Genomic DNA, 27,490 nt, shown 5'->3' with positions numbered 1-27,490 from the left:
GAACCGTTTAATCTATTTTGGACATTGTTGTGGCTCCCCATTTAAACTCCTCTCACCTTTGTCCTCCACTCTGCACATTAAGTGCAACTCTGCAGTGCATGTTGATAGAGGCATCTGCTTGTTGGCCTCATTGTAGAGTGAAAGTGTTCACAAGTTGTGTCGTTTCAATCAAAAACACATCCATCTGCTGTCAGAATCGAATTGATTTTGCACATGTGCAAATCAGATTTTTGTAAAGTGAAGGCCTTGCACGCCCCCTGTGATGCACCCTCATGTGGGGGTCAGAACCAAAGCTGTGCAACAGAGCTGATCTAACAAATTAAATGTCTTTGCTAATTAGCTTGCTAATGCTAATGCTACAGGTACAGCTCCAGGTACTTTCTGCCTCTTGTTACTGTAAATATGTTTTTACACTGATGATTTTCACTGAAAAATAACTACTCGGTCCACTCACTTCCTCACAAGCTTTCAGTTACACATTTGCCTGCACTTAATGATTTGATTGATCCTTTTTGTTATTGTATTTCCACTTCTGCTGCAGTCAACAAACAGCATTTTACTCATGTTAGTGTTAAGACGAGAAAAAAGATCATCACAGCCCTTTTTTTTCTGAATTTATATTCTCATACAGTCAGGAAACCCGTGACAGAAAGTAGTTTTTGATGACTAATTTGAATTCACATCAAAATGAGGGATGATAGCAAAGTGACCTGCAACTTAAAAGAAGCCAACGCCACACTCGGAACAAAGCTCCCCACTAACTTTGAGCTGAGGGTTGCATCTAGGTCGCCACTCAGACTGCAAATTGACAGACTCTGGTCATGGGCAGATAAAGAAGCATCCGAGAGAAACAAAAGGGAAGATGCTGGAGACGAAGCCAGTGAGGGAAGAGTAGAGGGAGTCGGACAGGAATAGAGTACGGTGGCATCCAACAGCCCTCGGGGAGATGCACGAGTGGCCTGAAGGTCGGCTGATAGAAGATGATTGATGGTCGCTTTCTGCCCACCAAGCCTGTCCTCGGAGAGGGACGCTGTGTTGGAGTGCATTCTATCATCAAGGATACTGACCTCCTCATGAAGCTTACCAAACGCAGCACAACACCCCTTTGTGTCCTTCTGTAATGGCTCGCATTGTTTGGAAGTGCGAGTTTGTTCAGCTTTAAAAAAAAAAGTGGTGCACTGCTGTCTATAAGAGAGTGAGATTCTGCTCATTTGGCCATCCATCCTTTCATGTCTGTATTTGTCTCTAGGCATCTGATGGTGTTTCGATCTCTGTGCTGTCTGAGCACGAATCTGAATCCCTCCACCAGTGCCTGTGTGTGCGCCTGGCCCTGTGGCGGCATCTTCTGGCCATCACAATCCTCGGGAGATGGTGGTGTCATTTTTCACAGTGACAGGCAGCAGCCCACGCAGGGTGGCCCCAGGCCTCCAGACTAATAGTGTCTGGCTAGAGTCTCTCCCCCTCTCCTTCATTTTTTCGCTTCCAACAGACCACAGTTCCTGCAGGAACGAAGACGGAGAGACGGGTCTTGGCAGCGACTCCGTCTGTTTGAGACGGGCCGAGGCGGATCACACTCCCATTAGTGGGTGGAAGAGGGCCGTGGCAGAGAGATAGTTGCGCCAAAGCAAAATTTAATTGGTTTGCGCTCGCACGGATCAAGAGCCGACACATTTATTCAGATCAATGAGTTGGTTTAATGAAAGAGAACTATAACATCTAAGCGATTTCGAATTTAACTGGAACAATCCGGTTAAGCTGCTTAGTTTCAAGCACCACGTTTAGGCCTTCACGCTGTGTTTTTCAACTTTCTGTTCTTTGACAAAACCCACCATTGTGCTGTTTCTGTGTCCTTTTTAGCTCCACTTCAAAGAACCTTGATGCCCGTTACTCCCTATGGGGAAAGAGTCCTGTACAACAACCCTGAAACTGCTCTGGTAAGACGGTACACACGCCCACTTGTGGACAGTGACAAGCAGCTTACCAAAGAGGAACTGACATTTCTCAGATCTTCAGTTCTATCTCAGTCGTTTCGGCCACATTAACACCAAGCTTCCCTTTCAGTGTTAATGATGTCACCACGGACACGTAGCACTGGAAAATGTGCTCGTTTCAGCCTGCACCCAGAGGTTAATTGAAATGTCACCGAGCCTCTAAAGTTAACATAGTTTAGTGCACCTACCTGATAATGGTGTCTGAAAGATGGACACTTTCTTTTCATCTGATGCTAATCTCTTTTGTGCTCCGTAGGACCAAGGTGCTAAACAAGGGCTGCAGAAGGGGTTTAAGGCCAAGATGAAACAGAGGAAACAGAGGTATCGCATGCTGATGTTAAGCTGCTCTCTCTCAGTCTAGATATAGCAACACAAATTCACACAGATTCAAAACGCAAACTGCTGGTTTTTGTGGTCGCGAGCAGTATGTGGGGTGCATGGGTAAAAAAAGCTGCGTAGGGCTTTCGTGGTCTTATTTGAAACATTACCACGAGTCTCGAGCTGCCTTGCAAATCATAAAGGTGAGAATTAGTCAGGGTAAAGTGTTGGGGGAGGGGTGTAATTATTTCCCGCTTCTCGTTTGTGGTAGAAGGGCTTCTAAAAAACAGACCAGTCTGACATTTTGGGAAACGCGACTATTGGCCTTGCCGAGATTTAGATGTGAAAATCAATACCACACTCTGTGTTTTTTTTTGTAAGCTAATTAAGGAGGCCGGAGCCAAGAGGTGGTAAGCTTAGCTTAGTTTTTTCAGACTTTCAGGAGTTTAAAAATGCTCTTACAAAAACAAATTGCTTCGGTTTTACAGGAAGGCCACTCTCACTACAACTCACTGAACAGCGAGAGACATTCAATGATAATTGTACTCAATTTTCAATGTGTTTTGCATAAAATGTTTATTAATCTGAGCATGGCTTACTTTACTGTCTATGAGGCAGGTTATTATTCATCACCAACATGAACCGAAAGCTGTGCTGGTCTTTATGTGAAGTTGAACTTCCACTAAATCCATGTGTTACTGATTAAAATAAGATCAGTATTAACAGATAAATGTAATTGTTGCCACTTTAGGGTGTGCATCACAGTCTCAGCATCAGTGTTGATGCATCTTTTTTTTGGCAACGTTTTCAATTTTACAATCACACAAACGGGAAGTTTATTACAGTTTTTAGAAATAACATCAAAGAAACTCACAGTTTTATTTGCGCTCGTGCAGAAAAAAGCCAATGGACAAACCGTGCCCACCAGCCCCAACTATCCCAGATCCCAACGCAGACGAGTACTCAACTGTGGACGAGTGTGCCGGCATGTTTCCGCGGGTCTGTTTGGACCAAGGTTTTGCCTCGACCCCTGACACAGCTGCTGTTGGTCCTAAAGATGGATCCATGACGATGGTGGAGTGCGAGCTCTACTCTAAGCCCGCAGACGCCCTAGGAGCTGTCACCAAAAACGCACTGCCTGATATTTCTCCTTATGCATGCTTCTATGGAGCCCCCAAACACCAAGTGCTCAAAGTGGGCTGGCTGGACAAGCTGTCACCCCAAGGGTGAGTCAAACTACCATTTTCACATTCTGCAAATATTCATGTCCTACTCAGATCAGATCACTGCATGATCTCTCTCTCTCGTGTTTAGTGTGCAACATTTTAGTGGACGAGGCACCGCGTAATAAAGAGAAATTGTCAAGGACAAAAAGGATGTGCAAACTTGACCAGTCAGCATTCTGCAGCCTGCAGTGGGTTTTAATGCTTTAACAAGGACAGATCTTATTTACTGCAGAGCTTTTGGGAAGCTCTCAGTTGAACTTATTAGTTGAAGTTGGCTCAAGATAGGCGCTGATAAACAGGAGTTTCATCCACTCATCTGATAAGTGTTTTCACAAAGTTTCCTGCCTTTTTCTAAAGAGTTTAAACTCTCTGCATGGCCCTGTGTAACAATGCCCCCCCCCCCAAGCTGTGCAGCACTGATCGAAGTTTGAATGACACGCTTTAAGTTGGGGATCCACGGATAATTTGATTTCTAAATGACGTCATCTGTTTTAGGGATTGGTCAACTGAACTTTTTGTCCGTATTTCAGATATTTCAGAAATTTCAGAAAAGCTTCATAGACTTTGTACATCACAATCTTTTTTTAAATTTTTTTTTATGTAACTTGTAGTTGTTAGATATCTGCTTTTAAGAAAAGTAAAAATATTGTGGCGTCATGAAGCACCTCATTTTGTCCATTTCCTCCTCTCAAATTCTCTGGAAATCACAATTTAAAATGTAATTTTCACGAGTTTTACGCTTCATATTTACTAACCACTTTATTTTCCACTTTTTTTTTTTTTAACAGTTTTTTTTAATCTTTAAAATGGCCAATAAATTCAACACTAGTCTTAGTTAGTCACTGCTTCTTGTTTTTTTTAGCACACCCACGTCATTTAGCACCATTCCCTGCTTCCCTGTGTGTTCTCTATCTCTGATGATTATTTAAAGCTGGTGAATTATACCACAGACAGATGCCTGAAGCCGATCCATCTATAATGCATAACACTATCAAAAGATAAGGGAAAGAAGATGGGAGTTAAACTCGTAATGGTGAAATGCACACGACGGTACGTTTGCTTTTACTTAGTTTGACTTCCTTGGTGAAGCTATATACTCTTTCCTGAGTCTCTGGGAGCTACATATATCACTGTTACTGGGAGCCGGAGCTATCAATCATTTATTTTTTTTCCTTTTTTATAATCTCCTTCACCACCAGATTTGCATGGGTTTGGCAAACTGCCTTCAAGCTCTTGAATATTCAAACTGAATGTGGCCATTTATTTTGATTATAATAATTGACAGCTGTTGATACGACTCTTGACATTAATGAATCTGTGGCACTCATGATGAAATATGAGTACCTTGACAGAGCAAATTACTGGCGCACTGTCTTCCCATTATAGGATTTTGTTTTTACTTCAGAATACAGTGGCTCGTGGCTCGGTTTGATCGAATTTCAGGTGCACGTCGGACACATTTTCACCTCGCCTTTTTCACCTCTCTCTGCAGAAAATGTGTCTTTCAAAGGAGGTGGGTGAGATTTGATGGTGAAAGTCTGGCATACTACAACAACGATAAGGTAGGTGCGAGGAAAACCGCCCACGCTTAACGTGCTAATCGTTGCTGAAGCTTAAAACTCGTAAAAACATTGACCCTTCCCTCCTGCTCTCTGCACCCACACCCTGCATGGACACACGGAGGAAGTCTGCTTCTTTTTCTCAGTGAGAGAAATCGGTACCATTTTCTCCTCCTCCTCATTTTCATCATCATTAGCTTGGCAGAGTTAGGAACAGGGGCAAGGACGGAGCAACATGCGTGACGTGCCAGCACTCCCTGTGCCCGCCCAACCATACAGTAAAGTACATTGATGTTGGCACCTCGCCAGATCTTTAGGAAAGAACGACAGGGAGGAAAAGTTAGGGTGAGGGAAGACTCTAATTTCCGATTGCCTTCCTCAGCATTTCCACCTCCCTCTGCACCTCTTCATTCTCCCTCTGTGTGACAGACGAGTTGGAGTTTGGCTTCGCATTGCCCGCCTCATCGGGAGAGGACAGCCATGGGATGGGGTGGGATTAGACTGATGCAAGCAAGACGGGAGTCTAACCTTCACATTTATTTTTTTGGTCGCAGCCTTTTTACACGTGTCGATATTTGTTGAGGAAACAAAATGAAAGCAGTTGTTGTATGAGCCACTTAAAAGATTGACTCAGCTCTTGAGTGAATTCCCTTGATTATTTGATAACATAAAAACGAATTTAGTTTCTTCACAGCCCTTTAATAATTACTGCGACGGCTTTCATTCCTGTCTACACAAGTGAGCCTCGAGTCTGACATTGCGCTTTACGTCAGTGTTCAGACTAATGACTTTTTGATGTGTTCTGCAGTGAGAGCAAACACATTTGTTTGCCTGTGCTTTTTTCTGCTCGCCGGTGTTAGAGCTGTGACCCTCCCACCCCCTCCTAGGGCCAGCTTGTTTTCACTGCAAAACCATTGCACAACATCACAATCAATGATGTGGGACCTGTCTGATGCCTACTCGTTAATCACTTACTAATTATAGCCCTCCGTGCTCTGTTGCTGCTTCTGTGTCTCTTTCTTTCCCCCCCCCCCCGTTTTCTGTTTCCATTACATTTGTTGCTTTATTTATCAGGACATGCACCGTCGACTTTAGGGTGGGATCGACAGGGAGGCAGGAGAGTCACTACACTCCAGTGTTTGGAAGAAGAAAGTTTGCTTTTGTGTGTGTGTGTGTGTGTGTGTGTGTGTGTGTGTGCAGACGTGGATTGTTGTTCAGACTTTTTAAAGACTTCTAAAGTTCCTCTAAAGCCAATGTGACTCTGCCCTCTGAGACAGCAGAAAGCTTCATCATGTTTTGGGTGAACGGAAAGGTTGTGTACAATCTCTCTGACATCCTTGCTTTGTGCAGGCAGCTGATGCCCTGCACCTCCTGCGTGCTACCCTATACCACCTCCACATTGTGAGCAGAAAAGGGGTAGAAAAAGATTACAAGGATATCTCTCAACACTGTTTTACATTGTGTGAGAAATGGAAATATGAGTAAGTAGGTATTTCCCTCATGGTGCAGACTACAAACACTGCACTACTACACATAGTACATAATACATTTTTGTAACTCACATTATTGACATATTGACGCAACACTTAAGATTTTAAATTCACCTCTCATCTCATCTCGGAGAAGTTGTACCCATTATTAAATTATTCTTGTTGGAAGATCTGAAACGGAAGAAAATTACTGATTTTATTCCACAAAATAAGCAACTGCTCGCTGTGTGTGCAGCCATACTGCGTGTCCCAACTCGCCAAAATCCATCAACTCTAGCTAACTACAAGCTGTTTTGACAGTTTGACAGCAGCTTAGCAATCATAGAAAATTGCTAGGCTCGCTCAATTTATTGCAGTTTATAGGTTTTTATCTGTGGTATGACATCAATAAATGCGGATTAAACAATTTAAGATATTAAGTTACACTAAACTCAACTTTTTATGTTATCTATTATGTTTCAGTCTGCCTCTTTCAGTCTGATTTTAGTGAAATGAGTCAGAAGCTATGCTAACTACTTGCCATGTAGCAGCATCAAAGTTAGATTTGATGAATATACAGACTCTTCAAGTAACATGTTTTTCAAAAAAAGCACCTAACAACAAATTTAGGTTTTTTTTTTTTTTTTTTTCTTTTTAAACAAAGCTTAGCTATTGTGTATGAAGACAGTCGCCAGTGAGGCACCGCTAGCGCAAGGTTATGCTTTCCCGCCAAAGACACAAAGATTTAGCTACTTTTCAGGAAGACATTCTGTTGTTTCTAACTTTTAACTTTAAAGCTATTGTAAATGTTAATGTAAATGTAACTGAAGTCATAGCACAGCCTGGTCTTTAGCAGTGGATTTTGTAAGATGACTTCACAGTGACAAAAGCAGTTTTTCCGTATTAGCATTGTCTATTTCTTACTCATTCCATTCTCTTACAACAGAATCAGAAAAATATCTAAACTAGATTTAATTTAGAGTTTGGCTGCATTAACATCCAGAATATATGAACGCAGGTGGTAGGAGAGGGAACAAACAGATGTGTTGAGCTAACATGCTTATGTTTACCAGGTTAGCTTTCGTTGTTTCATGCTAGTGTGCTAGCATTCAGATATAGCTGTTGATGAAGGATGATGGATTTGCAGATATTTGGTCTAGACAAAAGTATTGGGCATATAAAAGTGCATCTTTAACTAGAAGAGACAGTGGCCCTCATTTATCAAGCCGTCGTAGAAAGCATCGTTGATATGAGCGGAGAACTCGTCGTACGCAGAGGCTCAAGTGAGATTTACAGAACATGCGTACCACACCAATCCCATGGTAAAACCGAGCGGCTGTTGATAAATCCGGTGGCTGAAATCCATCGTAATGATCCTAACCACGCCTTCTACAAAAGGGGGCTGAGAGGCCGCACCTCTAGAATTTGCGACATGGATAGACGAAAGGCGGCAAAGAAACGCTGTCAACAGCGTTGACAGCTGGGAGGGCTGTCAACAGCGTTGACAGCTGGGAGGGCTGTCAACAGCGTTGGCGATGTAAATCGCAGACCGGACGAGTTATGCATTTTCCCCTACTGTGATGGTCAATAAAATGTGATAAACTCCAGATTAAATGAAATCTAAAATTGAGCGATGTTTTACTGTTTCTCCAGTAAGATCAGGAAGAAGTTGTCCGATATGAAAAAGAAGGTCGCAGCTCTCCTACGCGCAGCATGTCACAAACAGGGGGGGGGGGGGGGGGGGAGGAGGAGGAGGAGAGGGTGGCTGGCGTGATCGGAGCGACGTCCTCATCGGTGTGCCAGGGAAACTTGACACTGATGCGCCCATGCTAGAGCTCGAGAATGGTAAGAATGACTGCACACCCAAGACGTTTAAATAAAACAGTTGTATACGCGGCCCGTCAACATCCGAAGCGTCTGCCTCTGCCTCTGCCCCCCGGTCTGCAGCGTCACACCGGCCAGCCGTGTTAACCACAGAGGTCCTAGAAAGACAAACAGAGATCGTGAAGTGGATGATGGCTTTAACACACACCATGCAATCTATCGACAGTACATTGAAAGACATAAATGAAACACTGAAGTCACAGAATAAATGCTGAAAGAAATCGTTGTTCTCCTTTCTTTTTTCCTTGAACAGAATGCTTACCAAAAGTCAGAATCGCTGAATACGTTCCTCTCTCCTCCTGAGCGCTCTTGGCTGTGCAGGCTGGTGGAAGGGATCTCTGGGTACGGGGTCCTCTGGATGTACATCTGGAAATGGCACTCCATTTTTTTGGGCAATGTTATGGAGATCCCCGCATGCAATAATAATATTGCATACCTTTTCGGGCGTATAGGGTTCCCCCCGCAGCCGAGAGACAGATCCAGCTTTAGGAGTCCTATACACCTCTCCACAGTGGCACGCGTGCGCGAATGCGCAGTGTTAAAGCGCCTCTCCTGTTCGGTGTGAGGGTGCACGGTTGAATAATGAGCCATCACTCTTCCAATTACGGAGTTGTACTTGTTTAATTTATTTAATTTGCGTTTATGTTTATATTTATGTTGAAGTCAAATAAAACATGGGCCTTCTTCAAAGTGATAAGTCTGTAATTTTAACCTAGGGATTTGTTGCGACTCCTGAGCACGCACTAGTGACGCTGCTGTATTGCAGTCACCGCAAGTCAAAATGGAAAAGTGCGTACACGGCCTCAGACCTGTCGTGGCGATTTCATCTTTCCTGCGCTCACGATGGATTTGATAAATGCCAACCTTTGCGCAGAAAAGAACGTACACACGACCTACGCACGTTTTTCGTCTTACGCAAGTTTGATAAATGAGGGCCAGTGTGTCTGGATTTGATCATATAAATTATATATTTGATCATAGAAATATGGTATTTCTTGTCCCTATAAACTCGATAAATGTTTCTGATCCGTGCATGTTGTTTGCACAGCCACCAATTCTTTGTAATCTTTGGCCATGTTTTGTGATAATGTGTCCTCAATGTTTTGGGAATTAGAAGATGAATAGGTCAATGAAGCCCCCCCCCCAAGGTAACTACAGAAAGAAATTTCAGAGTGTATTTAAATCCTCCATTACAGAAAGACAAAACGTAGTTGTCTCATCAGTGATGGGCTTTTGCTGCTGCGATTATTGCATTTTTGTTTAGTGACTTGACCGAAACTGACCTGCGCAGGATATCAGACGCTTTCATAATCCTCGACATGTTTTCTGATGTTGTTTTTGTAGTCCTCCATCTAACATAATTGGATTTCTCAAAACCGTGTTAAGGGCTTATCTTAACTGCAATCTGATAATCACTGTGTTGCTCATGTCCTTATGAACACAGACACTTTCAGTCAGTCTCTATGATCCTATTCCAGTTGTGCGGCTGTCATATATCATTAAATCCAAACAAAATTGCCATAATTAATGCCTTCACGAAATTTGAATTACTTTTGTCGCCACAGTGGTTACAGCTCAGGAATACTTAAGTATTATCTTATTTCAAAATTTGAATCTGGTGACTTAAAGACAATTACAAGTATAAATCTCCTTCTGATGGATCATCAGCGTTTATCGAATAAGTAAATGCAGTCTATTGATTAAAAGCAGTAGAAAAGGGTGTTAAATGTTGCTAAATCTAGCCAGAATGGGCTTTTTTTCCCCTCAAGCGTAGAACATTGACAGTAAAGACGTGTATCTGTCATCATCATAAAAATGCTCAAAGTTTCTACCATCTGCACTAAACCTTGGCTCAGGCTCTAACTTGAAATGAAGACTGACACGGTGATGTGTATCATATTAATCTACTGCTATCAGTTCGCAAAAACAAAAACGCCCGTCCACCGAAACGTTCCCATGCTCGCTCTATTTCTCCAACTTTGAACAGCCAAAGAACTCCTCTGTAGTTTGAAATCCTCTGGGATTTGTCAGCCACAGACAGAACTAATCGCACTTAATCATAGTCGCAGCTTGAAGGTCTCTGGCCGCGGTGATGCCATCATGGGGGTAGCGGAGATGGCGTGGGAGAGAAGCGAGATCCTCTGTCTCACTTCTCCCCCTCTGCAGCGTTTTCTCCAATCTGTCTGATCAATCACTCCTTTCGCCCGATTTCGTCAACGCTGGGATTGACTTTGGAGAGAGCTTTGGGTCTGAGACGAAGTCTTCAGGGTCCTTATATGGCGTCGTGTGTGTGTGTGTGTGTGTGTGTTAGGGAAAAACTTGGCTTAAGGGTAGTGAGGGGATGAAGGAATGGGGGATAGGGAGTAGGGATAAGCGTGGACATGAGGCCAAAGGGGAGATGAAGTTTTGCGCTTGGGATCAGTTTCTCAGAGTCGGTCCAGTCCAGTTGTGTCTCTGCTTGATGCTGAAAAGCTGCCTTAACAAGCTTGAAAGCTCTTCTTCTTACTCACCACCACCAAGATCTTCCCAAGATGCCCGTATTGATGGTTTCTCAAACCCTCCAGGTGTCGAGTGTCATTCTGATCACCAGAACTCTGCCTAATGATCGGATAGTTTTATCAGAATCTTCATATTTTCCTGGCTTAGTTCGCACGTTGCAAAGCATTAACAGATGGATGTTGTTCAGATTCACATCAGGGCCATTAATCGATTAAATTATAGCGTCAATTAGAGTGTCACAAGAGAATAAATCTCTGAGGGAACGAGAAAATAAAGTTTTAGATTCAAAGAGGTATATGTAAATCAAATCAAATCAAATCAAATCAAATTTATTTGTATAGCACATTTCATGTACAAACAGTTCAAAGTGCTTTACATAAAATAAAAGCATTGCAGCAGGGAGTGCAAGAAGCATTAAAAATACATAAAATAATATTAACCTGGATTTAAAAATGTCTCCATTTGGTGAAAGTTTAATCTCCACTGGCAGTTTGTTCCACTTGTTTGCAGCATAACAACTAAATGCTGCTTCTCCATGTTTAGTCTGGACTCTGGACTGGACCAGCTGCCCTGAGTCCTTGGATCTAAGAGCTCTGCTGGGTTTATATTCTCTGAACATATCACAGATGTATTTTGGGCCTAAACCATTCTGGGATTTGTAAACCATCAGCAGGCTTTTAAAATCTATTCTGTGACTGACTGGAAGCCAGTGTAAAGATTTTAAAACTGGTGTGATGTGTTCAGATCTCTTAGTCCGGGTTAAAACTCTAGCAGCAGCGTTCTGGATGAGCTGCAGATGTTTAATGCTCTTTTTGGGAAGTCCAGTTAAAAGAGCGTTACAGTAATCGATGTAGAAGATGAATGTAGAAGAATACATGAGAACTATGGTTCTATACCATAATTAGCTTACATAGGAGGAAGGAAAATGGGAAATTCTAAAGCTATGGGGAGAATAATGAAGAACAATAGGTATGTAGATATAGTATATATCTTTTTTACATGGGTACTGACTTATAGGCATATTTATTTCTTTTTTTTCAATAAGAAATGTTTCTTAGAACTTCTTTTACTCTTTTTGTTTCTTTTCAAAGTGTAGCAGTGAATCAAATCATTCTGTTTGTGAACCCACACTGATGCGTCTCCTGACTTCTTCTGAACATCTCGAGTTTTTATGTCACCTGTCGGATCCGCGTTTTTGTTTTTATGATCTGCAAAATCACTGTTTCGATTCACTTTCACTTCCCCTCGCCAGTTTTGTTTTGTCTCAGCTGGCAGCGAGCTCCACGAGCCTGCTGCGCACATCCTGCCCAGCCCCACATGTCAGACAGAGTTAGTAACTCACTGATGCCACTGGAGAATATAGAGCCAGATATTTTGCTCAGGACTGGGTGTCAGATGAAAAGAAATGAAGTGAAAAATGCATATTGATGGACGGGAAAGGAATCCCGAAAGAATGCTATCGATGAGTGCGGTTTGTTTGCATTAGATGAGTCTGTTTCTGAAGAAGAAGAGGATAAAAAACAATGATTCGGCTTTAAGTTTAGCCTTAAACAAAAGACTTGGAGGGGGAACCAAACTTCAGTACGAAATTGAGGACTTAATCTTGGCTCAGACTCGTTTGCTGTGAGATTTGACTACATTAAGAATGGACTAAATCTCCAGTCCCATGGCACTGGAGCAACTCAAAATAAAATGAGACTGATATATCCCGGCCTTGGATTTGAGCTTTAATTGTCAGTAATTAGACATGAAATATTTATCTTGAAATGCTCATAAGGAGAACGAATCCCACAGATGACACAGGGTTGTAAACTGGCATCTTTGAAGGTCGGCAATCACCTGAAAATGCAAATAACAGCCCCTTGTGAAGAGTTTTGACTTAAATTTCTCTCAATTTATGAAAATGCCTCTGGACTACACTGCATCAGCATTTCACCAAGGTGTAGTTTTCTGCTCCAACCAGCTGGTGTCCTCAACCCTCCACTGTAAATCTGGCACCATTGAGATGCCAGAGCCTCCAACTCCATAACGGCTGCAAAACCAAAAAAAAAAAAAAAAAGCCCTCCACCCTTATTTGCCCTCCTCCCTGTTTTCTCTACACGTTGCCTCCATTACTGTAGGCTTTAGCTCCATTGCCGCTGCCTTAATCGTTTCCCAAAGTTTATCAGCTTGTTTCTGAGAAGAAAAGAGAGCCAAGTTATCCACGCAGAGGCAGAGAGAGGCGGTTCCACTCATGTGAAAACGGAAGGACGCCACGCTGCGATGCGACAGAGGTTTGCAAATGTTGGGAGGGTAAAGTGAGAAGCAGTGATATGTGATGGAATATGGATGCAGGAGGGAGGAGGTCAGAGGGAGGTGATTCAGGTGTGTGTATGTGTGTGTTAGAGACAGACAGACAGATAGTTAGGCCTCATTGCTCCCTTGGCAGCCCGTCCTCTTGAGATTAGTCCATAAACATACGAGTGGGCATCTGCGGTGCCGGAGTCCTCCATCCACCGTCACTGTAACGCTGACCGCTCCCTTTCATCCGCCGGCTCTGCCAGCAGAATATTTACAGATGCACAACTTGCAATTAAACAGCTCTCCCTGTCACGACCCCAAAAACTAGAATTAAAACAATTAATTACCGTTAAACCCATCCCGGGGTATAATTATCAGCACGCAGCCACAGAGATAATTCATCCTCACACGCTCAGATTTTCCTCACCTTCCTGTAACTTCTATCTAAATTTAGAGGGAAGAAGAGGGAGATGCGGGTGTGAAACTCCCGGGGAGAGAAGTGCACAAGGCTGCCTGTCGGTAATTAGGTTGAGCCACTTCTTGCCATTGTTAACATCCTGCTTTAATATGAGAAGGACCCCTTCCTGACCCTCTTAGGCATCTTCATTTCTACATTATGTCTCTCTTTCCCACAAGCCTCCTTTTTGTCCTTCTTCCCCTGCACCATCACTGTTTCTTTCTGTATTTTTATCTTTTTCTGTTGTATCTCTGCACTCTTTCCATTTTCTTTCTCTTACTTTCTCCTTGGCCTTTTCACACAAACCTAATTTCTCTCTTTTTTTTTTTTTTTCCATTTCACGCTCCTTCCATCCATCCGTCCCTCCCTGCCTCCTGCTCCCGCTCTCCCTAAGTGACTGCGCCGGCTGGTATATTTTTGGCCGTATGGTTTCTAGAAATAGGCTTTTGTTGGACGGCAAGGTCACCGGCTTAATTAAGGATGGCGAGAGGGAGTCAGGAGGTCAGCGCCTTTTGCTTTCTCCATTCGTCTTCACGCTCTCTGTCTTTGCTGGAAATGACCGCGGGACAGGACAGTAGAGCAAACATGCAGCCTGCGCACGGCAACCAACACAAGTCATTTTCTTTTCAGCAGAACTGCACAGAATCACAATTCAGGTCAATACGCATGAAGAGTGACAGAGAGAGAAAGAGTGTTTTTTTTTTTCTTACTTTGCAATGATAATGACATTATAAACATGAATAATGCAATGTCTGCTATGACCTTTTTTTCCTTTTTTAATATCCAAGTGATTTTCACGAGGCCGCAGAAGCATAATGTTCTTTCGCTCTATTGAAAAAACATTACAATTCCAGATCTTCTGAGCTTTTTTTCCAACTTCTTTAAGGGCAGCTCTGTGTTATACTTGCCACGTTGGGTTTTGAATACTGATTTCTCAGCGGAACCATTCTGTCCTTGCTCCCTTAGCAGTGATAATATTAAGGTTTGATTTCTCTTTTCTCTGTTTGTTTCACATGCAAAATGACCCAGTACTTTAATTGCCATTATCAGGGGAGATGTAAAGAGGGTTACGAAGCCTCCAGTGCAACGCGCTGCTTATTTTGATGCTTCCAGTCGAGCTACCGGGGGGGGGAAACATGGGGGTAATGAAACAATGCGCACACAACCAAATCCCACTTTACCCAATCGCTTCCTGTGCTTTGCTCCAATCCCCAGAACATCGTGCATATCTTCTTTTAAATATTTGAGTTTTTTTTTTTTCCCGTCTGTAGATGTGTTTTTATCAAGTCACCCAACGCCCAAAATAACACCTCCACGTGTGTTATTCTTGTGTTTTGGGCTTTTTGGGGTAATTCACTTTTGAAGCCATGTTCGGAGTTTGGAAGCTGAGGTGAAAGCGCACGTTGATGCAGATTGTGACTCGCTGTAAAACACGGCCGTATGAGCTTCTCGCTTGTTTGATTTAAACACCATTTGCCAAAGTTGTCGCCGAAAAAGGAGAAAGGGTAACTTATTTGATGCTGGACTGATGGAACGTGGTTCTACGTTGGCGAGGATGTCTGGCAGTGCAGTTTCAAATTGATGGTAACACCACCCAGAATAACACATCTGTTGATGCAAACAGTCTGCTGGAAATAACAAGTGTGGGTGTACGCATGCAAATAACAGGAATAAGTAATAGTTCAGTAACAGTATTAGTATGCATGAAGCTGTATGTGTTTTGGCAGCACTTGTCATCTGGTTGCTTTGTGTGTCTCTTTCTCTGTTTAGGAGATGTACTCCAAAGGCATGATTCTGGCCAGTGCCATCAGGCAGGTGCGAGGACTGGGTGACAACAAGTTTGAGGTTGTCACTTCCCTCCGGACCTTCATATTCCGGGCTGAACGAGAAGGTACAACAAGTGCATCTTTTTCCTCTTTGTTCTGCATTCTGCAGCCACCTATCAGTCACTCTGGCCGTGTGATACGCTGGCCCGGCTTTGTTTTTCTACCTCTCTCGCCGTCCTTTGTGTCTCCCCCGCCTCCTCTCTGTTAGTCTTGCATGGTTGCCTCACTTTCTAAATGCCTCTGTGGCAATCTTCTATCTTAGTTTTGTGTTTTTTTTTTCCCTCTCTCTCTCCAAATGCACCTTTTGTCTGCAGTTTCTTTCTTTTTTTTCTCCTGCTTCCATTTGGCTTCATCAGAGCTTCTACATGACAAAGCGCCACACAGCTCAATAAAATGGTTTTGTGCAATTCCGTCTTTCAAAATGCATAAAAGGAGATCAATAACCGTTTGATGCCTGTGCATTAAGCACAAAGGGGTGGAGAGACGAAGAGTTGCGAATGAATAACTGAGCTTTTTCTTAAAAACACAGTTGTTTGGGATAAACAGAAGATACCCGGTCATTGAAGCATCAGCAGCTAGTTAGCATGGCTTCCTGCAGCAAACCAGGCTTCTTGAGAAGTGAAAAAATGTACTAAGCAGCATCTCTAAAGCTCACTAATTAACACTTTGTATGTCCTTTTTGTCACATCAAAAGTGTAATCTACTGTATTTGTAAAAAAGATGAGAAAAGCTGGACTGAAATGGCTGGTGTGGCTCTATCCAAAGATGAAAAAGAAACAAACTCTCAAGGCAAACAGTAGTAAGAGCAGTAAATTGATTTAATGAAATGCTATTCCTCAAGTATTGAAATTATACACAAAATATTACGTAGCGGGCATTTGCGTGTGCGCGGAGATCAAAGAAATCTTGGATGCTTTAATGACTTCATGCAGTGCTCTAAAGTCAAGCTAAAGGCTCAGACTATAGAGAAAAGTGTGAGGAAAAGAGAAAGTCGATGCCTCTTTAAAAAGTCTCATTCCTGCTTTCTTTCTTCATCCGACAAAACGGAGCCAGAGTTGTCTCAGCTTACCGTCTCTCAGGTGGAGACTGTCCGTGTCGGCCTTAAAGAGAGAAGAAAGACGCTTTTTCGCTCCATTCTTCCCACCATAAACCCCCCGCCTGCTCGATGGCGCTCTATTAGGCGGCTCAGGTCAAACAGCTCATTTATTGTCAGATATTGCCCGCCCTTTGATTCCCACCAATGAGGGAGGTTGGAGAGATGGAGGTTTGCACGATGATGGCAATGAGGACCTTTGAGTCATCGTGCGGCACAGGCGCAAACTCGTGAGAACCGGCTGAGCTGAAATCAGCATTTTATTGACATATTGACGCGTTGAGCCAAGAACGGAAGCGTCGATATTTAACTTGCCCATCATCGGCACTGAGCACCAGATTTTTTTTAACTTGACAAGCTCGACTAAAAGACGAGTGACGCTAAAGCTATTTTTATGTGGACTTCTTTGGGTGAAACATTATTTAAAACAAAGATGTTGGTTTAAAGGTATAAAAGTTTGAGCTGTGAACTACGAACATGACACAAACTCACTGATTTAGGTCTTGAATGGATGATTTTTTTATGCTTCGAAGAGTATCAGCAAAACAAACCAGAAATAACATGTTCTTTTTACTGAAAAAGTAACATTTAGTGTGGATGTGTAGTAGTTGAGAAGTGAGGTTGAGTCTGATCCAGCTCTATTGATCAATCATTTTCTGTTGATTGTAAGTGGATTCAATTGATTTTCACTCGGTGCTACTTTTCCGTTTTGCTCCACTGAGCATTTTAGCATCGTCCAGCTCATCGCTTTGGATTTACTTTGAGCAATTAGCTGCTGGAGCAACATTCCCAGATTTTACTGGTCCAACAGGATACCTGCCTGCTGGTGCTCGTTTCAGACACCACAGGTGCTTTTAGATGTGGAGCAGCAAGCTTTTTTTCTCCAGAAAAGGCAACGATAAACCCAGACGGCTTGGGGCCCCTCAGGTTTTACACACTGAGCTTGAGATTTGAGCCGTTTATGCTTTTTCTCAACACTCGCATCCGTTTTCTCATCTATTGAAAAACAACGATTTTAGTTACTGTTCAGATCCCCTCAAATCTGGCTGCTTTTAAGACGAGCTCCCGCAGTTAAATGGTAAATGGACTGCATTTGTTTAACGCTTTTCCAGTCTTGTTGACCTATTCACTCTCAGCACTACAGCACCTCATAGTGTCTATTTTTTTTCTTCTCTTAACTCTATTTGAATACAGCTGAAACCCCAGCACAGTCTTTAAATATCAGGATTTTAAATGCTCAAATAGTGCCATCAGATCAACACGTTGTCTGCTTTTAAGTTAAAATTTTAGTATCGCTTTTCCATTTAACAAAAGAAACAGAAACATATTTGGATAAGAGCAGCTTTATTGGGAAATGGGCCGTATTAATACGCAGTATATGTGACCAGGGGGAGTGGAAGAGACACAAAGAGACGTAAAGGCCGGCTGGCACGAAGCAGAATGCAAATACATTTCTTCCCTGGAAACAAATCCCGAGCCAAGCTGAGGTCATAACTTAAGGATCCTGCAGACGGTAATGAGTATAGTGGAGCATTTCTCAGCAAAAGAGAGATTTTTTTTTTTTTTTTTTCAAGAGTTGGTCGACTCCATTGTGAAAAAAGGGATTGAATATTTGCTTCCCTGATGGACACAAACAGTATATCTTCTATAGAGGGGAGTTGCTCTCCATATTGTATCAACTATATCTTGAACCCTTAAGAAAATCATGTAGATTACATGAGCAAAGAAGCTCAGCTGCTGGAAAACTGTTACGCACTGACAGATGAGACCAAAGAGCTACGGATGTATTGTGTTTGTAGACATGACGTCACAGCTTTTCAGCACAAGAACCCTTTTCCATCTTTGAAACACGGTGGTGGTAGTATGATGATTTGAGCCTTATTTCAGGACGATTTTCCATTGTTGATGGAACTATGAATTCTGAATCCATGAGAAAGAGGGTCTTGGCGGCAAAAAATATATTGAATTGTCCAAGTAGAAGTCCCGAATGTCATCCAGTAGAAATCGTGGAAGGAACTGAAATGAACAGTTCACGAAGCTGAATTTCCTCCAAGCCGATGGGCGGAACTGAGCAACAGAAATGTTCCATCGGGTTAGGGTTCTTCTATACAAGGGAGTTCCCCTCCATATTGTATGCCAATCGCTCAAACCCTTCAATTTTAAAAACTGTTCAAAGTTATGCTACCAAGTTGTACCCATCCCAGTCTTTTGGAGCATAATATGGACATAAAACGGCGTTGGTAATACCGCACAGTCCTTCCTGTAACCAATGCATACAAAATCCAACTAAAGGTCTTTGGGATTTGGAAAACCCCAAAAACTAAATGCATGAGAAATCAACCATGAACATAGAAATGCTACACATGTAGCATCAACTGCTTTCATATCCAGTCTGGCACTGAATCTTCTTTTCATACATTTTGCATCACAGCTTGTTCATTAACAGCCGTGTAACCAACATTTTGTCCTTCAGACTACTTTCATCTTCGCCACAGAGCGTCGGTGACTCTCCCTTCTCCCCCCGTCGATTCACTGCGCCGTCATATCGATGGCTGCCAGCTTTTTTTGTCCGTTCGTGTGTCGTGGGTCCTCGGCGGCATCATTTGTCACACGGTCTGCTTGGTGCTTGTCATACGTCACACTCAGCCGTCCTGACAAGAGCTGGGAAAAAGAGGGAGCTGTCTGATTCGGTGGTGGCCCTTGACCGCTCGGGAACCGTGGGAAGCCTCTCGCAGAGGTGGCGGCTGCTATCAGGAGAAGGGGCTGGGAGGAGGAATGGAGAGGGAGCAAAAGAGAAGGAGGAGAAAAACTTGGCCTCATCACCTCATGCATCTTTAAACAGGCCCACTCGCCTCGCGCTGGAGAGTCATCAATCTTTGGGGAAGCACATGAGAAAGAGGGAGGCATGAGGAGACAGCGGGAAAGAGCAGGAGTAGGTTAGTGAAGTGGCGGTAAGGAGCTGCTGGGCTGATGCAGTCGAGGTGAGAAGGGGAACAAAATGATGGAGTGATGGTCGGTGGTATGTGTAAGTGAGTTAAAGGCATTCAAGAGGGGTAAAAGAAGAGGGGACAGGAGCGACGAGAGAAGGGGGGGGGGGATTAAGTCGGGGAATAACAAGAGTGAATAAATCCAGAGAGGCAGACACGCAATCCCTGTGTGAAAAAGCGACAGAGAGGTAAAGGCGGCGATGGTGGGGAGAGATGAAAAGGGCAGAGTGAAGATGGGGAGAAGTGAGTGAATAATTGAAGGCCACCGGAGAGAGTATGCACACAGCTGTCGGCTGATTCTCCACTTGGTCCGCAGGTGGCCTCTTCCCTCAGGTACTGTCAGCTTGAGAGAGGAAAGATGGGAGGAGGAAGGAAGGGAAGGAGGGAGAAGAGAGCGGGGAGAGAATGATGGAAAGCAGACAGGACGTAGGGGGAGAGTGTCGGTGGGCTGTGGAGAGGCTGCAGACAAACATCTGACAAGACACAGGATGAGATTTATTGTGTAAAGAAATGTGTGTTCTGATGCTTTGGCATTTGTCTTTCCACAAGTCTGCTCCTAACACGTGTTGGTTTTGTTGGAGATGACAGGAAAGAGGGTTAGAGAGTTGTAAAGAATGAGTGAGTCAGAACAACACAATGGTTGCTGGTTGGGAGCTGGCCAGAGACGGAACGAATGCAGAATGCTAAACTCAGGAAGAGCTTTACTCGGACTGTAGTTGTGCAGCGGTGTATGAAAGTTCTTGCACCCGTAAGAAAATCGTGTAGATATCTGCGTATCAAAGTAAGATTTTCAACGTTCGCATGAGCAAAGAAGCTCAGGTGCTGGAAAACTGTTACACACTGACAGATGAGACCAAAGTATTGTGTTTGTAGACATGAGGTCACAGCTTTTCAGCATAAGAACCCTTTTCCATCTTTGAAACACGGTGGTGGTAGTATGATGATTTGAGCCTCATTTCAGGACGATTTTCCATCGTTGATGGAACTATGAATTCTGAATCCATGAGAAATGAGAAAGAGGGTCTTGGCGGCATAACGATAGCAGATAGCAGAAAAACTGAAGTAAATATATTGAGATGTCCAAGTAGAAGTCCCGAATGTCATCCAGTAGAAATCGTGGACGGAACCGAAATGAACAGTTCATGAAGCTGAATTTCCTCCAAGCCGATGGACGGAACTGAGCAACAGAAATGTTCCATCGCAGCAGTTATTACGCAACGTCTTCACATCACACTGAAAGCAAAGGTTCACGTGGCTCATTCACAGTTCTGGAACACCGCGTTACTTCCTCCGTAACCAAATGACCAACTGTGTGATTTTAGGCCAAACCAACCGCCTTACTCCTCCAGTTAGGGTCAACAGCTCGGGCACCGAGGAGTGTTGGTCATCTAACCCTTCAGCTGGGGGGTTTGGGGGCCATTTCAGTTGCTGAACAATCACTAATCCTTGAGCCTCAAAGAAAAGGGACACCTTATCTCTATGTGTAAAAGTCGGATGATGACAGATTTATCAAGAAATACAACACTGAAAAGTCCAAAGGGATTTTTAAAATGCTCCTGTTCATATTTCTCTTCAACTTCTTTTGTGCTTCCCTGTTCCTGTTAGTTTTAGACTTGCCCCTCCTTCTGTGCACCCGCAGCACACCCGCCGAGTGCAAATCCCATAGTCCCTCCTTCAGCTCGGTGTCTTCCAACAGCTGTGGGAAATATCTGGCTCTTTAGCTACTAGTGTTTAGTTTTTTTTTTTTTTTTTAGGCAGCTTTGGCAGCAAACGTTTGTCTTCTTTGACCAAAAAAAGAGGGTAGCTGACTCTGACTACTGAGCATTTCACACTAATTGTACCTTTTTCAATCAGCGTTTCACCCTATATTGTAAAAATCTAACTGATAGCAGCTTTACAGTACCGCTGCCATAAAATGACTGTAGAAAACATCTAAATAAGCAGTTCTTTGTCCCTCTCGATGTGGAGAAGTCCAACATTCACTGCTCCTTTAGCCCTCCTTTAGGCTGCACTCACACTAAGTGGAACACACCGTCTGTTCGGGACTCTAAAATCCATCTCCTTCGTGTTTTTTTTTTTTTTTTTTTTTGACCAGTCTGATAACGGTGTGCCGTGCTTGTACCGGGAACCTGCCCCGCTTGGCTCGGGCATAGTTCACTTTGGCACAGTACAAGAATTAAGTGGAAGGTATAGCCGACAGAAACGCTGCGAGGCGGAATAATCAGACTTGCAAGCATTTCTCATTTGTATTCACCTACTGCTAAAACACTCTGGGTTGTCAAAGTATCAATGCATTTGATAATGTTCACTGAGATAATGATTTGTCACCAATAAACATAGTTGATATGACAGCTGAAAAAGAATGCCTTCTTTTTAGTTGATATCATGGCAATGTCTTGTTTTTGAACTGATATCCTTTCACATGGCAGTGAATCTGTGCTAAACTCAAATTGGCTTATAACATCTTTCAGGTTGGCAGTATTGGAGTAAATAACAATCAAGTAGATTCAACACTAGATTCTGTGTTTTATTCAGTTAAAGGATTGAAATGAGGAGAAACAAAGAAAGTGGCTAAAGTCTATCAGCTTCATGGGCTTTATTTCCTTTTTTTTTTATTCTTTATTGTCGGTGATGGAGACTGTGGGCGGCTTCTAAGATCTCTGTCGAGCGCCGAGTGGACCGGGCTCTGATTTCATCCACTTTCAGAGAGGATTATCTGCCTCTCTCTTCGTCTCTCTCCATGTAAAGTGGAATCATCTGTTGGTTAGACGTCCATACGTACATGTACACTGTAATAAGCGATGAAGCTGGGCGGCTGTTGGATTTTAGTGGCAGAGCGTGGTGGACGTTGTTTTGGTGAGGGCGTGTTTGCGTACTGAGTTAAAGATCCCTTTGGCAAGAAATAATGAAGGTTCATATGTCATAATGAAGGGAAAACATGCACTCAACCATATACAAATCACACTCAGGCACACAAGTCAGGTGCAGACATGCAGACGTATGGGCAAGCAGCACTTTGTTTCAGTCCTCCCAGCTTTTTCCTGGGCTCAGACTGACAGTCTGGTTGAGATGGAGGGAGAGAAGAAGGAGGCCCTGAATAAATGAATAGCCAAATAAGTGAATGCGAGACAGGTAATGGACCTCAGAAAGCAGGGTGGGGTACAGAACAGTAAAGAGTAGTGATGTAAAGAGCAGTCAATAATTGAGCAGGCGGTTCATTATTAATACCGGCTCTTTGTGAATTCAGAAGAAACTGGAGGGTTGCTTGACTAAAGATGAGCTCAGGTACAGGAAGCAGATGCAGTGTTTGGGATCTCAGGTGAGTAAAGTGTGGAGGAGGACAAGCAAGAGATCAGGAACTTTCTCCCAGGAGCGGTGGGCGACGGCGGCTGGGTTTGCATGCAAAGTCGAGGAGAGACATGTCCGCAAAGGCTGCAGCAGGGTCGAAAGGTTGCAGTCAAGAAGATAATTACGGTCTATTTACGGCTATGACAGGCTGACAGCGACTAAAAAGAGATTGACAGGTCACACAGACTGCCCCTCTTCCTCCGTCACTCCAGAGAGATGGAGTGTGTGGAGGACACACTGACTCCAAGAGTCACGCTCACGGTTTAGCCCCTCAAGCCAGAGAAAGTAGTCGGAGAACTTGTCAGAAGAAGTCGATTTTGTCTTAAATCAATACATTTAATACCCACTAAATGATGATTCTGAAAATATTAACTGAATTTTATACTTGTATTTTCCTTTAGGCTGTGTATATTCACCTTTAATCAACATTGAATATTAAAAGCTGCCAATTCTTTTGGTTTTGTTATGCGATTTGACCTTGTTTTTTTTTTTTTTCAGCCGGCCTGAAGCTGATTTCTCTTAAGCTCTAAACTCTGCAAACTTTAGCAACATTTGAAACATTTTCAGGTGAGAAAGTAGTCGTTTAGATCCCCAACGTGTTGAAAATCTGACAAAATACCGGCTATTTACAATTTTGTTCCCACGAATTCGGCGCTACTAAAGCTAGCCGCTGTGAGCAACGCACTTCCGGTTATTTTCACAAAATAAAATACCCGTTGCCTTTTCGCCACTCGAAATATTTCGCCCAACGTGAATTAATTTACTTGATTTACCTTCTAATTACTGTGTGAGTGGTGTACTTTCACATCGAGTGCAAATGACTGTGTAAATCTACACGGAAGGCTGGGTTTGCTCATGTCGGTTATTTATGTATTGGGAATGCGGGGATACACTTAATTTGGCCTGGGGGTGGCATATCCCTTTAACAGCATTCTTCCTCCCTGCTTTTGACGGCTGAAGTTACTTGACCTGTTAGCGCCACCTATAGATCGGTTGCATATTGTCTAAACCATCGGTTGGAGTGAGTGTGCTCGTGCGTTTTAAGTATTTGTTTAAATAGTGCTCATTCAGACTGAAGCGTTCGTGGTGCACTTATTTTGGCTTTGCAGGAAAACAGAAACCCAAGGACACTCGGAAAGTCTGAAAACAGTGTGAAAAACATTTTTATATATTTCCATTTGCAGCAGTTGAAATGGATTTATTTAAAGATGAAGTTGGAGAACAATGTGGGCCTGTGAAGATGTCGGGTGAACGGCTTGGAGAGAACTGACAGTCGTCGCTGCATAAAAGCTGCGCAGCTTGTTAGTTATGAATATTAATTCCATTCTCCGCCTTTTCAGCAGACATACGCGCACCCCTCTGTGGTGTATGGGACATGTTTTTATATTGTTGATCTAGCTTTATGTATACAGAGAGATTTTTCTTTCTCTCCTTGCTCTGTATTCAAAAAGTTTCCCGCTGGCCATGAAAAGTGTTAGTTTTTTTGTTGCTAAATCCTGTTGACTGCTTTTTTTTTCTCCATGGTTGATGTTAGAAAAGTGACAAAGAAAGTGAAGTTGGAAAAGGTCATCCTGTCACGTGATCGGGATCACGCTACGGTGGCATCTGTGACTGATGCTAACTTGTGATAAAAGGTTAGCACAGAAGCCTTCTGTGCTTTAGATAAGCAGCTGGAAGAGAGTGAAAGGACACATTCTTCCATCAAGGTGATCAATAAACTACGAGAGAAGCATTTAGTCTCTATTTTTTAAACTGACTCACTTCAGCAATATGATTTGTTAAAGGGGAACTGCGGTATTTTCAACATTAAGCCTCTTTTCTGAGTCGTCTGCATTGTTTTAGAACCCTCCCTCACCGCTTTTTTGATGTTTACTGCTGTCTCCGGTATTTGCCTAATTTTGATTCTTCTCAACCTGCTTCAGAATGGCAAGTCATGCGCATGTCTAGAAAGGTCCGTAAAAGCACCATAAACGTCCGTTTTCAAAATAATCAACTCACCGGAGTGGTTACTGGTGTGCACTGGTAATCCATATCAAATTTCGTGGCAAAAAGTTGCTTCTGTCGTGTTTTATTTGACATTTTGTACTGGATGTTCGTTGATATTACTCCGCCACCGCGAAGAAAATAGTGCGAGCATGAACGAGCTGCCAAATAAAACACGACAGAAGCAACTTTTCGCCACGAAATTTGATATGGATTACCAGTGCACACCAGTAACCACTCCGGTGAGTTGATTATTTTGAAAACGGACGTTTATTGTGCTTTTACGGACCTTTCTAGACATGCGCATGACTTGCCGTTCTGAAGCAGGTTGAGAAGAATCAAAATTAGGCAAATACCGGAGACAGCAGTAAACATCAAAAAAGCGGTGAGGGGGGTTCTAAAACATTGCAGAGGCTTAATGTTGAAAATACCGCTGTGCCCCTTTAACATTTCACAAACATTTCTTTATGCTTTCCTTAATTTTTGGGCACACGATGAGCATAATAATGAACAGTTAGGGTTTTATTCTGCAGCCATTATATTTGAATACAACTTAAAATACATACAGAGAACCCTCAAATGGTCTTCCAGCCTGCTCAAATGTACGGAAATCCAAACATTTGTGTGTGTGATGCTGCTTGTAAACCACACAAATGTTCATTTTTGCCCTGAGAGCATCACTTTGTGTATTTCAGATTCTGTCCTTCTGTCAGACTTTGAATAAAAGTCCCTTTTTACAGGAAAAGAAAAGTACTTTCTTGACTTTCCCAAATTCGCAGGACCCTCCCGACCGATCGCAGAGAATCACATCAGTTTGCCGATTTCATTTGAGTTTGTTTTCCTGGCTTCTGTTCAACAGTGGCCTCGGTGGGATTTGCTTTGGACCTGTGATGTTTATGTCTTTAAGTCTACGTGTGCCTGTGTGTTTGCGATCCTTTGGTGATTCTTGTGTTTCCACTTTGCAGGCTTTGATAGCGGCGTGTTTTGGGCGGTGGGGGAATGGGCTTTACAGCGTCGGCTTCATGTCTTCTTTTAAGTCCGTTTGAAAAGTTGCAGCGGAAGATGTCTGACAGGCCTTTTGAGTGTACATTGTTTGAATGTAAACTCTGGATGGAACAGATGCGTTTCACTGTGTTGGGGCTATTAAGCTGAGCTGTAATCCAGAGGGGTTTACAGTAAGGTAGGGATTCTGTGTCCTGCCCAAGGACGCGTACATTTTGAAGACACCAAACATGTCAGGTTTGCCAGTTACAGAACAATTGACAGTTTTCTAAACCCCTCCTTCAATCACCAATTGTCCAATCATACTGTTGCTTAGCAACCGATACTTACTTTCTCATGCCCGTCAATCTTTTTATTTCGCTGTTTGCACTGAGCTGTAGTGAGTGTGTATACAAATGCTTTGATGGACCTTTTTTAAAACCTAACACAGCAATCGCATCAGGAATTGAGGCATTAGGTCGGCTTCACGCCGGCTGCGTGTGGCTGAACCGACCTGCTGACCTTTCTGTGGCCAAGCTGTTGCCCGGGAGCATTGTCAAAAAATATTAAGATACAAATCGATACTAAAATGTAGCACCTGATTAAATCCAGCACCATCGTAGACAGACAGGCAGCTCCTCCCCTCACTGGCAGCAGGAGACGGGGACACACAACTTAGAGCTGCTACTGATGCCAGCATGAAACCAACTTAACATTGTTTTTGTTGTTATAAAGGCTTCCAAATGTGCTGACTCCACCACAAACTTTAAAGGCAAGAACAGCTTCGTGCATAAACTTTGCAGGTGAACTGCCAGCAGCATGTTGAATAGCTGGAATGGGCTAATTAGTCTGCAGGAGAAAGTGAAATGACAACAAAATTCATTACACTCGATCACGGCACGAAGGAAGAGCTGCCATGTGCTGCTTTAAATCATAATCATGAGAAAAACGCAGTTAAGTGCATATCTGACCCTCAGAAAGAACACGGTACGTGTGCAGCCCACTGAAGGTGACAACCAAGCAACTTAAGCCAACGTGCTACATCACACATGAAAATTTATTCCCTCTAAACATCAGTGCTGATACATGTGTTAGTAATGTACTGAAAGAAAATAGCTGGCCTTTGACCACCAGTGCTACTAAAAACCATTTATTGATCTTAAATTGCATTTTTTTCCTTCCATGGTATTGTTTTGGGTTTGAAATTCTAGTATCGGGACAACCTGATTTCTTCAAAGCTTTTTGGCTTTTGTAATGGCCAGATGTACAAAGTTTTGTGTAATCCATGCTTGGTATGATTAGAAAACTGAGACAGGCGACTTGGAAAGACTCCAGAAGTGGCATTTACCTCTATCACCATATGAATAGAGTTGTATCCCACTTTGGATTTCTAATATAACCACAGCAGCTCTTTTCATACAGCCACAAAAGTCCCTTTTAACGGCATACAAAGTAAATCATCATCATAACTTGGTGGTATATTTTCGATGTCGGTGTCCTTATGCGTCCTAACTCTGAAACTGCAGTGAAGACTGTATTGTTCCTGATCTCAGGTCATTATAATGACCAGTGAATGCATTTTAGCTGAG

The 27,490-nt window shown here is 43.0% G+C and overlaps 1 protein-coding gene across 3 annotated transcripts in view; it reads left to right on the top strand.

Annotated features, from left to right (window-relative positions):
• The window catches only part of arap2 (ArfGAP with RhoGAP domain, ankyrin repeat and PH domain 2), a 132,043-nt gene that overhangs the window by 8,366 nt on the left and 96,187 nt on the right, over positions 1-27,490 (top strand). For all 3 annotated transcript variants that reach the window (XM_075450614.1, XM_075450613.1, XM_075450615.1), the window contains exons 4-8: positions 1,858-1,934; positions 2,248-2,312; positions 3,206-3,535; positions 5,028-5,097; positions 15,454-15,574. In XM_075450614.1, the coding sequence (XP_075306729.1) occupies positions 1,858-1,934; positions 2,248-2,312; positions 3,206-3,535; positions 5,028-5,097; positions 15,454-15,574 (663 nt within the window). The remainder of the gene's footprint in view (positions 1-1,857; positions 1,935-2,247; positions 2,313-3,205; positions 3,536-5,027; positions 5,098-15,453; positions 15,575-27,490) is intronic.

The sequence above is a fragment of the Odontesthes bonariensis genome, chromosome 19 (assembly GCF_027942865.1).
Source record: "Odontesthes bonariensis isolate fOdoBon6 chromosome 19, fOdoBon6.hap1, whole genome shotgun sequence".
Taxonomy (NCBI): Eukaryota; Metazoa; Chordata; class Actinopteri; order Atheriniformes; family Atherinopsidae; genus Odontesthes; species Odontesthes bonariensis.
This window is presented reverse-complemented; position numbering and strand designations above follow the sequence as displayed.